The sequence below is a fragment of the Mobula hypostoma genome, chromosome 27 (genome assembly GCF_963921235.1).
Source record: "Mobula hypostoma chromosome 27, sMobHyp1.1, whole genome shotgun sequence".
NCBI classification, from domain to species: domain Eukaryota; kingdom Metazoa; phylum Chordata; class Chondrichthyes; order Myliobatiformes; family Myliobatidae; genus Mobula; species Mobula hypostoma.
The window spans coordinates 5,482,920-5,500,600 of record NC_086123.1 but is presented as its reverse complement, the minus strand read 5'-3'; the positions used below and the strand labels follow the sequence as shown (position 1 = coordinate 5,500,600).

The window sequence follows — 17,681 nt, the reverse complement described above, 5'->3', positions numbered from 1 at the left end:
TGGGCAAGACAGTGCGAGATGGCTTTCCTCAAGGTAAAGGAAGGGGTGATGTCAAGCACTGTACTCACGCAATAGGACCCAAATCATCGAGTGAACCTTGCCATGCATTGTTCGGGATGCCAGGACGTACAGAAGAAAAGGTGTCCAGAACTGTCAGAACATCTTCCCTGCAGTCCCAGAGTCAACTCCTACAAGCACTACGTAGGAGGCCTCAGAACTTGAAACTGTTTCAACAGCCACAGAGCTCACTTGCCAAGCTGAGTCATCCTCCTTGTCAGGAAGGGTGTTATTCCACAAGACAAAGAAAGCCTCCATACCCTGAGATTAAATCATTAGGCCTTGATGAAATATTTAAAATTGACTATGCTGTAGATGTGTATATAGTAGTTGTATTATATAGTATACTGATTATGTGTGTGCGGGGGTGTGTGTGTGTGTATATTTTTTTTCTCTCACCCGTAGTGGGCGTGTGTATGTGTATTTTTCCTTCAATCTCTGGTCCTTTACCAGAGGCCTGGGAGCTTGAGGGCTCAGCACAGGCTTGCTGTTCCTAATATTGTGCTCATCTGGACTGAGACCGCAGATGTTGTTCCTGGGGTTTGTTGGAGTCACTCTCCCAGTCCAGGTGTCACCTCCGGGATTACTCTGTCTTTAACCTTCCATATCCTTTCTGTCTGCTCTTTCAAGCTCTGGTATTTCTCCAGCTTCTCATATTCTTTCTTCCTGATGTTGCTGTCATTTGGGATTGCCACATCTATTACTATTCTTCCAATTGAAGATGTGATAGCAATCCTCTGTTGACAATGTTTGATATCTGGGTAACCAACTGTTTTTCCATGAATGTGGACAACTGTCTTCGTTGTTACCAGAGACCCCACATGCACTTGATGTATCCTCTTTCATGTGGGCTGCTGTTAAAGTAGCATTCTATTAATTCCACGTCGTCCAGTCTCGTCATTTATGGTTTATTCCAGTGGCCAGTTTCTCACCATATTGTCCCGGTTCCCGAAAGATTTTAGTATGGTTTCAGATAATATGGCCTCCACAGATCCCTGATCTCAACATCATCGAGACTTTCTGGCAGTACCTGGAGAGACAGAAGCAAGTGAGACAGCCAAAATCTGAAGTAAGTTCTCTCAAGATGCTTAGACCAACCTACCAGCTGTTTTTTTTTCAAAAACTGCATGACTGTATTTAAGAGAATTGATGCAGTTTTAAAGGCAAAAGGTGGTCACACCAAATATTGATTTGATTTAGTTTTTTTTAGTGTAGTGCTTTTTATCATAACTTTTCATTATTTTTAGAAGCATTTTGGCTTTACTGAATTTTTTTTTACATGCGCCCAAGACTTTTGCACAGTGTGTGTGTGTGCGTGTGTGTGTATGTATTTATATGTATGTATGTGTCTGTGTGTGTGTGTGTGTGTCTACACACACGCACACACAATAGGACTGCGCACATGTAAAAAAAATTCTGTAAAGTGAGCCGCTTAACTAAATATATGCGTGTGTGTTTATGTATGGATGACAACAGGGCAATATATTACATATTTGAGTTGAGATGCATTCTACATTGAGTTGGAGTTTATAGCTAAGCAGGGAGGAGTGTTGTGCATTTAATATTTCAGTAATATTTGAGTAATATTGTGAATATGTTTGATAAAACTATTTAAATAATTCATTGCGTGTTATATGTAACAGTACATGAATACCATGTCATCACGCCACCATGTCATAGGTAGATGACTTGCTAAAGTAAAATTGAAGTGAGACTCATGTCTTCCCAATTTCCTTGTTTTCCTTTCAATTAGATTTTGTGTTTTGGAGTTATAAAAACATAAGTCACATCATCATGGATCAAAGGGTCTGTACTGTTCTATAAATGTTCTATGTAAAATCTGAAAGATGTGGTGTGAGCCACAGATACATTATACAAATTGGGGGAACCAGCTGGATGGACAGTTTCTCAAATTATCATGACTAATAGTTCAGAAATGTACTCTTTTGTAAAAAGTGCAAATGAAAGCCCTAAGTTAGAAATGCATATGAATAATAGAACACAGACAGAATTGAATAAATGGAATTCAACATTACCCAATGTGTGGGACATGCACTTCAGACTTGAAAAAGATAGGCCAAATAATTACTGAAGAGTCAGAATTGTTGGGGGGTCTAAAGAAACCTGAAGTTCATGTATGCTATGAAATATTCTATGTTGATACAGTAAGTTACTGCAACACACAAAAATGCTGGAGGAAGTCAGCAAGCTGGGTAGCATCTACGGTTCCTCCTGTATTTTGTGTATGTTGCTTGGATTTCCAGCATTTGCAGATTAACTAAGATCCGCAGATCAGTTAGTTATTGCTTGTCTTCATGCCTTTAAGGATAGTGCTCTTGTTGCAGTAAAAGGTTTACTGCAGGTGTATCCCAGGGCTTCTTTTAGTAGAGGTTGCATTAGTTTTCCTGAATTCAGAAGATTACAAAATTAGAAGATCAATATTTGCAAGATGTCAAGGGAAACTAAAAGGGTGGAAATTATTTCCATTGGTTTTGTAATTTAGGACAATGTCTTAAAATTTAGAGCCAAGCTTTTAAGGTGTAAAGTTAAGAACAGTAGAAATTTGGAACTGTCTTCTGTAACTGCAATTAATGTTTGTTAAATGGTTAATGTTAAATGTGAGAAAGATAGTTTTTATTGATGATCAAGGGATATAGGTAACTGATAGGTTTATGGTCACAGATCAAGGATCTCTCTGAATGGCTGAACAGACAAAAGAGCTAAGTAATTGGTTTGTATGCCTAGAAATCCATCTGTATTGAACAAGCTTTTATCTGAATGTACAGTTTGGTAGAGTCTTACTCTATTATCAGTTGTAAATTGTGAAATCACTTAGCAAAATGGTTTTGTTACATTGCACTCACTGTATTTTTTTGTATTTTAGGTATCCAGACCATAGACTCTACACAGGCTCTTTTTCTTCCTGTTGGGGCATCAGTCTCTCTCTTGGTGATGTTTTTCTTCTTTGATTCTGTTCAGGTGGTGTTTACAATATGCACCGCAGGTATGTTTGGAGAACATTCTTTTCCTTTTTAATATATTTGCACAACAGCATTATAAATCATACAAAATATGGTACATGAATATTCTTAAAAATCTTAATCTTACTGAAGAAAGTGTGTTGTGTGGATAAAAGTGCTACCAAAAAATTAAATGATTTTGATGTGAACTGGTGTTTGTAAGTTACTCAACAACTTTTAGTTCTGTGGTAGTTAGAGCACTTACAAATTGCATGATGAATTTTGAAGAGTGCAGCTGAGTTGTGAACAAAAACAAAAATTGTAGAAATGTAATACTTTCATTTTACTAATTAAGTAATGATCCGTGGCATTTCATTTCCTGAGATGTGATTGATTTGGTGTGTGGGTTCTTGTTATATTTCCCTGTTGGTTCTAGTCTAGGGGTGTTGGGGAAACATTAAAAACAAGTCCACCTTCAGTGCTGTGCGCCAGCAGTGATGGAATAAACAGGCAGACAGAGGCAGTCCTATATACAGTATGTTTATAGTATTCCAGGGCACTCAAATCCAAGGGAGTAATCCAAAAGCCGAAATCCACAATACGAAAACACAGTTCAGAATACAAAGGCTATGTTTGTAAATACAGAAACTAGCGCAATTCTTTAATGATCAATTCTCCCCAATGGCTCTCTCTCCCTCTTCTTGGATGCTAGCTTTTTAAAATTGTGCTCTGAAAATCCCGATTGGAGCAGTCCTGACAAAGGGGCTGGTCCAGCAGAGCTCTAAATGGAGATTGAGAGGAAAGTTAAATGGAGAGAAAACAGATAACAAAAGCACAGATGCAGGCACGTAATACCCCCACCCACAAGAACAAAGTTGTCACAACTTTTCAAAAATAGCACTAACTCATGGACCGAGACAATGTGTCTGCCAGCACATTTTTGTTCCCTTTCTTATAATGAATATCAATTTTATAATTTTAGGAAATCAAAGACCAGCACATAAGGCGTTGGTTCTGGTTTTGCATATGAGGGAGAAAGACAATGAGATTGTAGTCTGTGTGTACTACTACTGAGAGACCTGGAACCTATGTAAACTTCAAAGTGTGTTGCATCTTATGCAAGGATTGCTTTTTTCATTTCCTGTTCAACTTGCAACTTTTTCACTTGCAACTGTTTAGTCAAGGCATTCTTTTCCTTCTTTGCTCCATCAAGAGCCTTAATGTACTCGTCTTAAGATTGTCAAAAGCCATACAATACCTGCTACTTTCATCTTCAGTCTTCTCAAGCCTGGACCTTTCCGACTCCAGCTGAGCTAGCAGCTTGCTTTTCTCTTGATTCAATAAGCTGTTTTGTGAATCCAGTAAGGGGATTTTCATTCAAAGAGCGAGCAGTTCTTCTGAGACAGTCTGCTGTTTTCCTACGGCAGCTGTAAGCTGAGCTTGACCATCAGCTAGTCGAGCAGACATGTCCTTTTCCAGTTTTTCCCAGGTTGCTGACTGTCCCGCACACGTGGCCTGTAGATTTTCAACCTGTCGTGGAAATGGTCTGCTTGCAGATGTAACACTTTGTATTAACTCCTGGTTTTGATTATCTGCTTCCTGAAGTCTCTGTTGGAAGTTCACTAACCTCCTGACACAATTAGTCCTCCTTCCTGTTGTTCAGCCTGTTGGAGACCCAACTTCAGATCTGCCACTTGAACTGCTAACCCCACTTGTTGCCCCCTTGCCTCTTCCTGGGCTCACTCCAGAGCCATGGACAGTACTTAATCTCATGACTCAGAGCTACTACCTGGGCTTCACTATCTTTAGCGGTATTTACCCTATGTAGCTCAGCAAACTCCTTATTCTATGTTGTTGCAAGAGTGCAGCTGCTGCCTCTGGCCATGGCAGCACCTTCCCACCAGCTAGGCCATGCCCAGGATTAGGGTAACCCCTCTGGCTGGTAGCGAAGGCCTTACCCCAACTGTGATGAACCCATTCACTGGGTCTGATTGCAAGTGGATCAAGTGTAGTGGAACTCTTAAACACCCCACCTCAATTTTCTGCACTAAGACATGTGACCCACAAAACGTGTCCTCAGAAAAATCTAGTGCATCAGGGCATTTGAAAGTCTATTGCACAGTATCATGCAGCATGATCAGCAAGACCTGTTCATCTGCCTTAACAGACTTAGAAACTAGCCCATGAAATATGAAAGGTGTATAGCTAGGATCGTGCTTGGATTCTAGGTCAGCTGAAGCCCTAGGAACACCACGGACCGTTTTTAACAGACCCACACCTTGAGACTGGTCAGAGTGCTGCCGCTGTTGTTTACACCTCAGGCTCGTGCAGTCCACAACTAAATGACCTGACCCGTGACAATCAAAACACTTATGTTCTTTCTTAGAATGAGGTGAAGTAGGAGGCTGTTTTTCATCGTGAACTTTGGCAACGTAGACCTCTTTACTGCTTTGAGCTACTGCACGGTGAGACGCAAATATATTCTTGTGCGCAAGGCTAAATTCATCCACTAACACAGCAGCTGGAGACAAGGAATGTACTTTTGATTCATTCGGGTACAACTCAAGTAAACAATTATAAAATTCTCCAAAAGTATCAGCTCCCGAAGAGAAGCAAAATTCGTCACCTTATTTGACATGCACCATTTATCAAAGAGATAGCCTTTCTCCCTTGCAGAATCTACATAGGTCTGAGTTGTGTTATTTTTATAAACCTTAAAGTGCTGTCTATACACCTCGGGCACCAGCTCATACGCATGCAAGACAACAGCTTCATAATTGAGGCTATTGGACAGCGACAGAGCAGAGCATACCTCCTGTGCTTTTCCCACAAACCTCCACCGCAATAAGAGAGGCCAGGCATCCTTCGGCTGTTGCAATGGCGCTGCAATGCGCTCAAACGCGCTGAAGTACGAATCCACCTCACTCTCCTTCTCAGCCTCTGGCTCCAACCTGCGAACCTTCAGTCACCAGCTGAGCTCAGCTTGCAGCACATGCTTTTTTCTCTTCTGAAGCAAGCTGCAGCCACGCCAGATGCACCTTCAAATGAGGATCGGAATACTGACCAGCTAACCTTCACTCTCAGACACAGTGGACACATAAGGTGGCAACGTGACTTTGGCCCCAGTCTCAGCCTCCACCTGCTCGATTTCTTGCCCCTTAGACTTCCCAGCTGTGGGTACCTCTTCTCCCATCAGGTGCCTGCAAACCAAGCAGGAAAACACCACACTCCATCAGACCTTCAAGCATAGCATGTTTAATGACTATTTTCAGGGCTTGTTTCACCACAGGAATACTAAAGTGCTCTGCTAGGGCCAGCAAGTCTTCCTTATGACACCTGTCTATTTGCTCTACTGTAGGATCACTCGAAAATGCCTGCACACTAAACTGGTCCATATCCACAATGAGAGACTTTCACCCAAACAGTAGTGAGTTTAAACACAATGAGTGACACCAGCCAAATCAGTCAGCGTAGTTTAAGAGCACTCTCCAGTCCCTGTCTACCTAACCAACAAATACTATCTAACTCTAGCTGCTCTTCAAGGGCTTGCTGGACTCAGGGCGGCTTTAAATGCTCAACTGTGAGATGAAATGTCCAATAATGTACCCCCACCGGGGATTAAGTCCCCACCCAGGATTACCCTCCAAAACAAAAAATAGAAAGTAATAAACTAGTGTTCCGATGGAAGGAGTGAACACACTAATCTAACTGGAGAATACTCAATAACATGGTGATCAATCATTAAAGAAAAAAACAACTTGTCCTTTACAAAAGAAACCAACTCCAACAGGAATTATCCCAGATGAGCCCCCAATTTATGTTACGTCCCACTGTTGGCTCTAGACTAGGGTTGTTGGGGAAGCATCATAAAAACAAGTCCACCCTCAGTGCCATGCGCCAGCTACAATGGGAAAAGAACATGGCAGACACAGGCAGTCCTATTTGCAATATATTTACAGTATTTACAGCAGTGATCCAGGGATACCAAATCCAAGGGAGTAATCCAAGCGCCAAAATCCACAATATGAGAACACAGGTCAGAACACGAAAACTACAAGTTTGTAAAAGTGAAAACTAGCACAGTTCTTTAATAGTCAACTATTCCCAGATGCTGGCCTTTTTAAATTGCAGTCTCCAAATCCCAATTGCAGTAATTCTGACAAAGTGGTAGGTCCAGCAGTGCTCTAAATGGAGATTGAGAGGGGCTCAGTACACCTGAAACAAGGAAAGCTGGGCGGAGAGAGATCAAATAATAAAAACATGGGCATGACATGTAGCAGTCTACTGTGCAAGAAGTGTTTTGCGTAGGATGGCACAAACCCCAAGAGTAGCCAAGAGAGAGCTAGGAGTCCTGAAGGTGGGCTGACGAAGCAGATGAATTTTGGGAGTACATTGAAAAATAACTGGCCGAGGTTACTGAAGGTATGGCTATCTGATATGTTAGTAAACAATAAGGGTGAAGAGATTGATCTGGAGCAGATCTGACAAAGAATAAATTTAGATTGATCCAAGTAGAAAAGCTCTTTGGGATTGATTAAACATAGCATGCAAGAGGACACCATTTTAACTTCCAAATGCATAACATTGGGGAAAGCATTTTTGGTCACCTATAAAAATGAAAATTATTTGTCATGTTGCTTTACCTGGGTAATAGCATATATTTACAAGGCTGTGTAGGTAGATAGGGACAATGTGATAATGATGTTTTTTTAATATATTCGTGCATGAGATTAGGTACAAATATATTTAATTTTACAGGAAAATATGCAAATGCCAGTGATATGATTTTTAATGCACTGGACTTTATAACGCAGTCATTTTTCTACTTGTTGCTTTTTGAAGAGAAATTTAAGAAACTTTTTCAGAATTGCACAGTACAGGCAATAAATTGCCCTAAAAATAAGCCGTCTAAGTCTGTGTTTCTCCATTTCTTGAGAAAATGTTAATTGGAGAATCTGGTGGTGGGGGGACAAAGAGGCAGACTCAACCAAAGGTAGTGTGTATCACTTTGGAAAAGAAACCCAGGAATAATCAGATCAGACTCAATAGTTCATTGTCAGGAAATATCAAAAAGGTCTGTTAAACAAAAATGTAGAAATATACATTAAAGATGTGCTTACTTTGGAGAAAAAAATGTATATTATTTTCTATGGTAATCATGTTGCAGATGCATTTAAAAATTGCATATTTTGTGTTCTGCTCTTTGTCCCATGTTTAATAGGAAACACATTTTTCACTTTTAATTTTAATTTTACTTCTTTTGAAGAAGTGAGTTTTTATGTCCATTGGCCTATGTCCCTACAAGTTATCTCTTGTTACTTTAGAAAGTAGACAATATGACAGAACCTACTGTCCAAGTACAGTATAGTACTGTACTATAGAACAAACAGAAACCAAAAGGACAGTTTGCTGTGTGTACCAACTTCAAGGTAAAAAAAAGTTTTCCAAGTTGTTAAACATTGGCCACAATAGAGCCATTATATGCGATGGTTAAAGCACTGCAGGTTATTTTCATATGTTAGGCTTTGTATGCCTAAGAATCATGGTTAAGTATCATAAGAAGTACATTTGGCTTTGCTTACAGTTTCTTAAAAAGAATTGTGTCAGCCCTCTCTTATTTCTTTGTTAGTAACTTATCAGCTTGGGAAGTACTATTTGGAATAGGTATTTATTTATAGCCTTGCATTTTATTGCAGTGTGTTCAGCCTCAATGCTAGAACAGTTTGGTACAAAACTATCAAATTTCAGTCATATTTTTTTCTTTGAAATTCAAGTAACTTTTGAAGTTGGGGAAATGAAAGCTCCAGACAGCTTTTAGGTCAAAGGCTTGTAACGGTTGTACTACTTGAAATGTTTTATTTACGAGTCCGTTGAGAATTCAACTAATTCCTACCACGTGATGACAACCAGAAATCTTGTTGTTTTGGCATGCATTTTAGGGCTTTTTAATTGATTGGTGTCATTCTGCTCAAATTTCTAATGTGCTTTAGGAAAATGTCTGCACCAGAGATTTGGACAAAACATTTGCCGGCATTAGGTGTAGTAATTTCTGAGGTCACGTGCTTCAGATATTAGGACCAAGCCTCTATGCCACCTCTTCTCTCATCATCACCATTGGAGAGTCTCAGAAATTGCCAACCTACTACCCTGGGTCAAAGTATAGCAATACAGCCCTATCTGCTGTGCCAAACCTCAGTGACTCCAGGCAAGGCCTTTAAATCTGTATGAACAGGAAGGTGATAAGTTGTGAGGAAATGAAAGTGTGGGGGGGGGGGCATAGAAAAATTCTTATGCAAGAGCAGTCAGAAGAGAGATTAAAGGAGTGTGGAATGGTCAAACCGGGCTTTGACCTTGATCTGAGATGTCATTTCCCCACTCAGAGATGCTGCCTGACCTGCTGAGTTCCAGCAACTGCTGTGCTTGTGTCACTTTTAGACAAAGACTTGTTTGCCTAAAATATAGCAGAACAAAATGCTTCTATAAGATGTTTTATAAGCTTCTGCTACCCCGGTGTCTTCTACTGCCCTTAAGCAGAATAACCTATAAAGAAGAGTGGATACAGCCCAGTCCTTCCCACCATTGCACACATCTACAAAAAGTTCTGTTGAAGGAAAGCAGCATCCATCATCAAGGATCCCCACTGTTTGGGCACGCTCTCTTCTTGCTGTTGCCATCGTGCAGGAGCTACAGGAGCCTTATTTCCCGTATCACCAGGTTCAAAAACAATTATTAACTGTCAACCACTAGGCTCCTGAACCAGAGTAGATAACTTCACTCACCCAAACACTGATTCCATGACCTATGGACTCACTCTCAGGGACTCGAGAACTCATGTTCTTAATATCTATCTGTCTGTTTTTTTTGTTTTTGTAGTTTGTCGTCTTATGGACATTGATTGTTTGTCCATCTTTATGTGTAGTGTTTCATTGATTCTATTGTGTTTCTTAGTCTTTACTATGAAAGCATACAAGAAAATTAATCTTGGGGTAGTATATGGTGACATACATGTACTTTGATAATAAATTTACTTTAAAATTTCCTTCCTCTCACTTTTTGATTTCTTAAATATCAATAATGCACCTGCACCAGCAGATTCCTGAGTTGGTAATGAACCCGTGAACACAACCTCACTATTTTTGGTCTCGTTTTGCACTATTCATTTAATTTAATTTTTAATATCTTGATTGTAATTTATAGTTTTTTATTATGTATTACTGCTGTAAAACAAATTTCATGATATGCCAGTGATATTAATCCTGATTTTCATTCTGAATAATAATGTTAATATCCAAACCTATTTTCATTTTAACATTATTAATCTTTGAGAAATCAAATATTCTAATGCAATTACAAAAGTATATTGTAAAAGATTCTAAATGGGTATTGTCTTGAATATCAGAGAATTCTCCAAATTTCAGTGACTTCTATCAGTTTCTCAATTAGGAAAGCTTTTATCATGTTGCTAAGAATATCAATGTTCAATGTTTGCATTATAAAAGTGAGCAAATTATTGAAAGATACTTTGGCAAAAGAAAATTGCATCTGCAAACTGTAGAACTATAACAGGCCTTTAATTGCAGTTAACAAGCATGATTAATGCAAAAACAAATTAACATGTTAATTATTTAATGTGCTAATTGCATGTATTAAACAAAAAATGCCCAGATTTTCCAGGCAGTAGTGCATTGTCTGCACTTGTTGTTTGATGGACTCAGTTTGCAATTATTGTGGGATCTTCACAATAATATCCTTCCTGAAGGGTCCTTAAAAGGTAGCATCACTCCCATCACGCAGGGGAGGAAATGTAAAGGCTTAAACAACAAATACACTGAAAATAAACTTCAGCGTGTTACGGTGCCTTGCTTCTAGGCTTTGGCAGTTGTCAAAAGTATGTCTCTGACTTTGCCATTCAAAAGCAATTTAAAGACTGTTAATATACTCATATAGCTAAGCCAGATTGACTAAAAGAAACATAAATGGCTGTGTTCTGTTATTGCTTAAATGTGATTGAGGTTGCAATGATATTTATAGTCATGAGAGATGTAACATGCAAACAGACCTTTCAGCCCACCGAGCCCATCCGAACTATCAAAAATCAATATTCACCAGTGTTATATTAATCCCAGTTTTTAAAGTTTTCCCCACATTCTTATCAACTGCCTCAACATTTCACCCCTCACCTTCTCATTAATTAGGGGCAGCTTGCAGTAGCCAATTAACCTACCAACTTGCAAACCTTTAAGATGTGGGAGGAAATAGTAGCACCCAGTACAAGTTCATGTTCACAGGGAGAAAGTGCACCAGAGATCAGGAATGCATTTGGGTTTACCCTGTGAGATAGTGGCTAAAATCTCTCATGAGCCTGAAAATACCGAGTTGTCTACTTGAAAGTGTTCAGTTTTCCATATATATTTGGCCACCATGAATTCTAACATGAAATTGCAGAACTCTCATGGATTCCAGGCCACTCACAGCAGTTTTGTGATATATAGCTCTGATCTACATACCTATACTTCACATTAGTTGTTGAGTGGGGGTGGATGTGTATGGTTTGAGGTTGGAATTTCCCTTAAAACTTTTAAGGTTTATTGTACTGATAACGATTTTTTTTTAAAAACCTGCATCTCATGGAGAAAGAGGAACAGAAGAAGTGGTGTTGGCATTTATTTTGTTAGTGATTCCTTCTGATGGGTTTGGCTTTGCACAAAAAAATCTTGAATATATGGGATTACAAAAATGTTCTTTGTGTTTACATGTGTGCTTCATGCGTGGGATGAAATAAGTTGAGCATTAATCATTCAGTGGGTGTATAAATTTAATCACCATTGAAGCTTTTCCTTGTAGAAATTTTTGAATATTGGTGCCCTCTTGCTTGAGTTCATTGCAGGTTTGTGTTGTAGGGCGTTGACTAATAATTTGTATACAGTTTTAATTCCTGCTAATAGTTCACATTTAAGTTGGAAATCCTTTTGTTCATGAAAGCAACTAATAGCATCTGCTTCCAATTGTAATGAAATTGTTATTTGATTTGTACTTGCATCTCCCTAGGTAATCTTTTTGAATGGTGCAGAGATTTTAAAATTCGGAGCGAATGATCTGAGCTTAGGCTCAAGTTCTGTGTGTTGATAATATTCTCTTTCTTTTTCAATCTTTTTATTAATTTCATAATGGTAAACATACCATAGTATTGATACAAAGTTGTTGGGATTACATTGTCATAATTAACATAGTTAAATATAAACTCAGTTGACACATGAGTATTAAACCTCCCAAACATACAGGATGCAAATGTAATATACAAAAAATATATAGAAAAAAATCATGAAAAAGGAAAATATATACATATATATACCCTAAAAGAAAAAAGTAACCTAAACAGTGTTAATCAACTAAACTAAGAAAAAAAAGACATGGGCTGTTATATATAACATCAAAATAAAAGGAACCATTAGTGTTGTTGACTCCGCTGCTCTCAACATATATTAAAAAGGAATAGAATAAGTTTGGAAAGGTCAAATTACATCATATGAAAATGTTGAATAAATGGCCTCCAAGTCTTTTCGAATTTAATGGAGGGTTCAAAGATAACACTTCTAATTTTTTCTAAGTTTAAACACAACATAGTTTGAGAGAACCAATGAAATGTGGTGGGAGGATTAATCTCTTTCCAATTCAGCAAAATGGATCTCCTAGCCATTAACGTAAGAAATGCAATCATCCAACGAGCTGAAGGGGTTAAATGACTTGATTCTATCATTGGTAATCCAAAAATTGCAGTAACAGGGTGAGGTTGTAAATCAATATTCAGAACAGTTGAAATAATATCAAAAATATCTTTCCGATCTTTTTTCAAAAAAGGACATGACCAAAACATACGAGTTAAAGAAGCTATCTCAAAGTGATATCTATCACATACAGGATTTATATGAGAATAATAACGAGCTAATTTATCCTTAGACATATGATAATATTCTCATTAGCTGAAGCTCACAGTGGATTCTTTTTTTCAGTTCTTGCAACAATAGCATTTGCCTTTCTGCTGCTTCCAATGTGCCAGTATTTAACAAGAGCCTGCTCAACTCAGAACAAGTAAGAATTTATTATTCCATCTGTTTCCTTCAAGGTAAACTTTGAGAGTGTATGTTGTAATTTTACATGTTCTTTTCGTTCACTAGAAGAGAAAGATCTGTCTTTTTATGCACGTAAATTCTCTTGACTGCTTATATGGAATGCTTTAAGTTGTGTAAGCTTGTATAAAATTCCTTTATTCAGGTTAATATAAAACTTCGTTCAGCCATAACTGAAAATTTATATTGGTAATAAGTTATCAAAGATAGCAGTAAGGAATTTGATTTCTATTGATTCAAGATTGTTTATTGTCATTCTTTAGTACACAAATGTAAAGGAGAATTAAATGATTGTTACTCTGGATCCAGCGTAGCAAAAAAAAACATAGCATAAGGAACACAACAGCAAAAAACACAATAAATATATATGAGCTTCTATACATAGACTGATTGTATGGACATAAGTGACATTAGGTCAAGTCAAGTCACTTTTTATTGTCATTTTGACCATAACTGCTGGTACAGTACACAGTAAAAATGAGACAACATTTTTCAGAACCATGGTGCTACATGAAACAATACAAAAACTACACTGAACTACGTAAAAAAAACACAAAAATTACACTAGACTACAGACCTACCCAGGACTGCATAAAGTGCACAAAACAGTGCGGGCATTACAATAAATAATAAACAAGACAACAGGCACAATAGAGGGCAATAGATTGGTGTCAATCCAGGCTCTGGGTATTGAGGAGTCTGATGGCTTGGGGGAAGAAACTGTTACATAGTCTGGTCGTGAGAGCCTTATTGCTTTGGTGCCTTTTGCCAAATGGCAGGAGGGAGAAGAGTTTGTATGAGGGGTGCGTGGGATCCTTCATAATGCTGTTTGCTTTGCGGATGCAGTGTGTGGTGTAAGTGTCTGTAATGGCGGGAAGAGAGACCCTGATGATCTTCTCAGCTGACCTCACTATCCGCTGCAGGGTCTTGCGATCTGAGGTGGTGCAATTTCTGAACCAGGCAGTGATGCAGCTGCTCAGGATGCTCCCAATACAACCTCTGTAGAATGTGGTGAGGATGGGGGGTGGGAGATGGACTTTTCTCAGCCTTCGCAGAAGGTAGAGATGCTGCTGGGCTTTCTCTGCTATGGAGCTGGTGTTGAGGGACCAGGTGAGATTCTCTGCCAGGTGAGCACCAAGAAATTTGGTGCTCTTAACGATCTCTATGGAGGAGTCGTCGATGTTCAGCGGAGAGTGGTCGCTCCGTGTCCTCCCGAAGTCAACAACCATCTCATTTGTTTTATTCACATTCAGTTACCGGAGTATCTATACGAAGGGACTGACAGGATTTGAAAGAGTAGTGGTGATATATAATTATGATGCCGTATGCTCATGAGTTTTTATATAGCTAAAGATCTTTTCAACTGTAATCAAAAGGAATTGCTTTAATAAATATGGCAATTTTCGCACAAGATTCTAGAAATAGCCATAGATTGTGGTTTGATGATCTGTTTTGTGTATGGGCTTGCACAGGAAGAGATACCCCTTTACTGCCTCATCGATAATAATGATCTGGGTTATTTTGTTTCTGAAAAGTTATCTATATAACATGTCAGAGTTTGAGCTGTTGCTGTGGTGTATTCTGAATTCTTAGCAGGCCTTGGAAATTACAGAGCCAAAATTGTCATGTTTAGATTGATAAATGTATTTCATTGTATCAGCCCACTAGTAAACTCAGATATCTGTGACTTAACAGTCTGGTTGTGATAAGGACTTGCACTTGTTTATTCCACTTCTGATTTCCACTTTTCTTGCCCATCTTTTGGGTAGTTTCAACCTCCCTCCCCCTGAGCGTTATTGACTGCGCTTGGAAGTTAGTGAAAGCTGCAGGAGGGGAGGCTAAGGCTAAGCATGCGTGATGGAGCAGTTAAGAAGCAGAAAGAGGGAAAGGCAGACAAAAGGAAGGTACTTTGAAATAAAAGTGAACAGATACAGAGGGAAAGTCGTGTAAAAGAAGCGAAAAGGAGAGGGGTAACCTGGGAAAATGGGAGAGAAAATCTACATAAGGTTACAGACTCCATATAGTTCCACTTATTAAAAATTAGAAGATACCTATCCTATTGAATAGTAGTCAGCAATGTTACTGGAATGTAGGCATGCTCTGTAGGACTTTATTGGTATATGCTTAAGGTCATGTGGTTTTAATACTTTTTTAATATTAGATTTTGTTGTAATAATTTGCCGTGCTGCTTTGTCTCACAAATTGTCATGGCTAAAAATTAATGGTCTCCAAAAATTAGTGAGGAATGGCGTAACATTCCACAAAGAATACAATAATAATTCCCAAATTTTACATAATAAAAATAAAACTTAGTCTGTGCAATTACAGAAAATCAGTGGGCTTAATTATAATTGAGGAACAAGAATCCCAAAAGACCGCCAAAACTCATGCAATCTCATGTAGAGAAAATTGATTTAGACTTAATTGCTTTAGACTTAATTGGTTAACACCCTACAGTGGTTTAGCATATTATTGCTTCATATTAGGAAAGAAAGGCCTTGTAAAACCTCAGAGCCTGTTTAGTTAGTATTAGGTTCCACATCTGTTTTGGGGTATTTAATTGATTGCTACTGCAGTTAAGTTTTTACATATGTTTTAGAATTTAGCCCAGGAGTAGAGGCTAGTTCACTCACTAAACATAGAACAGCTATGAAACTACTGATTTACCGACTTGAATCACACAATAAAGCTACCATTAAGAGTCAGATAGTTCTGATACTGTTTCTTCCAAGGTGTGCTAGTGCTACACTGGGGGGGGTTTAAACTTGGGTTGCAGGAGAATGGGCACCAGAGCTGATAGGAGAGTGATTGTGGGGCAGGATGTTGTTAGCTTACATACAAAGTCAGGAATTGAAAAGTTGAGAATGGTGGGACGAATGTTCTGAGTTGTGCATATTTCAATGCAAGGAGTATTTTAGAAAAGGTGGATGAGCTTAGGGCATGGATCAGCATGTGGAATTATGACATTGCAGCCATTAAGGAGGCTAGGTTGGAGGAGGTTCTGGAATTCCATTGTTTTAGATGTGATGGAGTAAGAGGGATAAAGGGGGAGGGGTGGGATTATTAGTCAGGGAAAATATCATGCAGTGCTCAGACAGGACAGACTTGTCTACTGAGACTATATAGGTGGAACTGAGAAATAAGTAAGGGGTGACCACGTCAATGAGATTATATTATCGATCACCCAATAGTTAGCAGGATTTAGAGGAGCAGATTTGTAGAGAGATTGCGGACTGGTACAAAGTTGGTGATTTTAACTTTCCACATATTGACTGGGATGGAGTTTGTCAACTGTGTTCAGGAAAACATCCTTAATCAACACGAGGTCCCAACCCAAGAGAGTGCGATGCTAGATCTTCTTTTAGGGAATGAGATAGGGTAGGTGACAGTGGTTTGTGTAGGGAAGCACTTTGCATCTAGTGATCATAATGCCATTAGTTTCAAGGTAATTATAGAAAAAGCAAGATTTGGTCCTCAGGTTGAGATTCTAAATTAGAGAGATGCCAATTTTGATGGTATCAGAAAGGATCTGGCAAATGTAGATTGGGACAGGTTGTTTTCTGACAAAGGTGTGCTTGGTAAGTGGGAGGCCTTCAAAAATGAAATTTTAATAATACAGAGTTTGTACGAGGGGTGATTGATAAGTTTGTGGCCTAACGTAGAAGGAGTCAATTTTAGAAAACCTACCACATTTATTTTTCAACATAGGCCCCTCCTACATGTACACACTTAGTCCAGCGGTTGTGGAGCATACGGATCCGTTCTTTGTAGAAGTGGTCCACAGCAGGAGTGATTGATAAGTTTGTGGCCTAAGGTAGAAGGAGATGAGTTATTAACTTCAAACTTTCTGCATTCTCACTGAGAGTTGAACTGCATGTGCATGTAATGACAGTGTCTTGGACCTCCAGGTGGTCCACAGCAGGGGTGATTGATAAGTTTGTATACAGCTCTCGTTACATGGAAGTGCAATTCAACTCCGAGTGAAAGTGCAGAAAGTTTGAAGTTAATAACTCATCTCCTTCTACCTTAGGCCACGAATTTATAAATCACCCCTGCTGTGGACCACTTTCTGGAGGTCCAAGACGCCGATTTCTACAAAGAAGGGATCCGTATGCTCCACGACTGCTGGACTAAGTGTGTAAATGTAGGAAAAATAAGTGTGCTAGGTTTTCTAATATTGACTCCTACCTTAGGCCACGAACTTATCAATCACCCCTTGTATGTTCCTGTCAGAATAAATGGCAAGGATAACAAGTTTTGGGAACTTTGGCTTTTGAGAGATATTGAGGCCTTGGTTAACACAAAATACTCTGCAGATGCTGGGGTTAAAGCAACACTCACAACACGCTGGAGGAACTCAGCAGGTCAGGCCGGAACCCTTCATCAGGACTGAAGAGGGAAGGGGCAGAGGCCCTGTAAAGAAGGTGGAGGAGGGTGTGAAGGAGAAGGCTGGTAGGTTCCAGGTGAAAAACCAGTAAGGGGAAAGATAAAGGGGTGGGGAAGGGGAAGCAGGGAGGTGATAGGCAGGAAAGGTGAA

General features: G+C 39.0%; 1 protein-coding gene across 2 annotated transcripts in view; it reads left to right on the top strand.

Moving 5' to 3' along the window:
- sppl3 (signal peptide peptidase 3) overlaps positions 1-17,681 on the top strand; it is a 186,850-nt gene that overhangs the window by 103,600 nt on the left and 65,569 nt on the right. For both annotated transcript variants that reach the window (XM_063034391.1, XM_063034392.1), the window contains exons 4-5: positions 2,942-3,061; positions 13,028-13,106. In XM_063034391.1, coding sequence (XP_062890461.1) covers positions 2,942-3,061; positions 13,028-13,106 — 199 coding nt within the window. The remainder of the gene's footprint in view (positions 1-2,941; positions 3,062-13,027; positions 13,107-17,681) is intronic.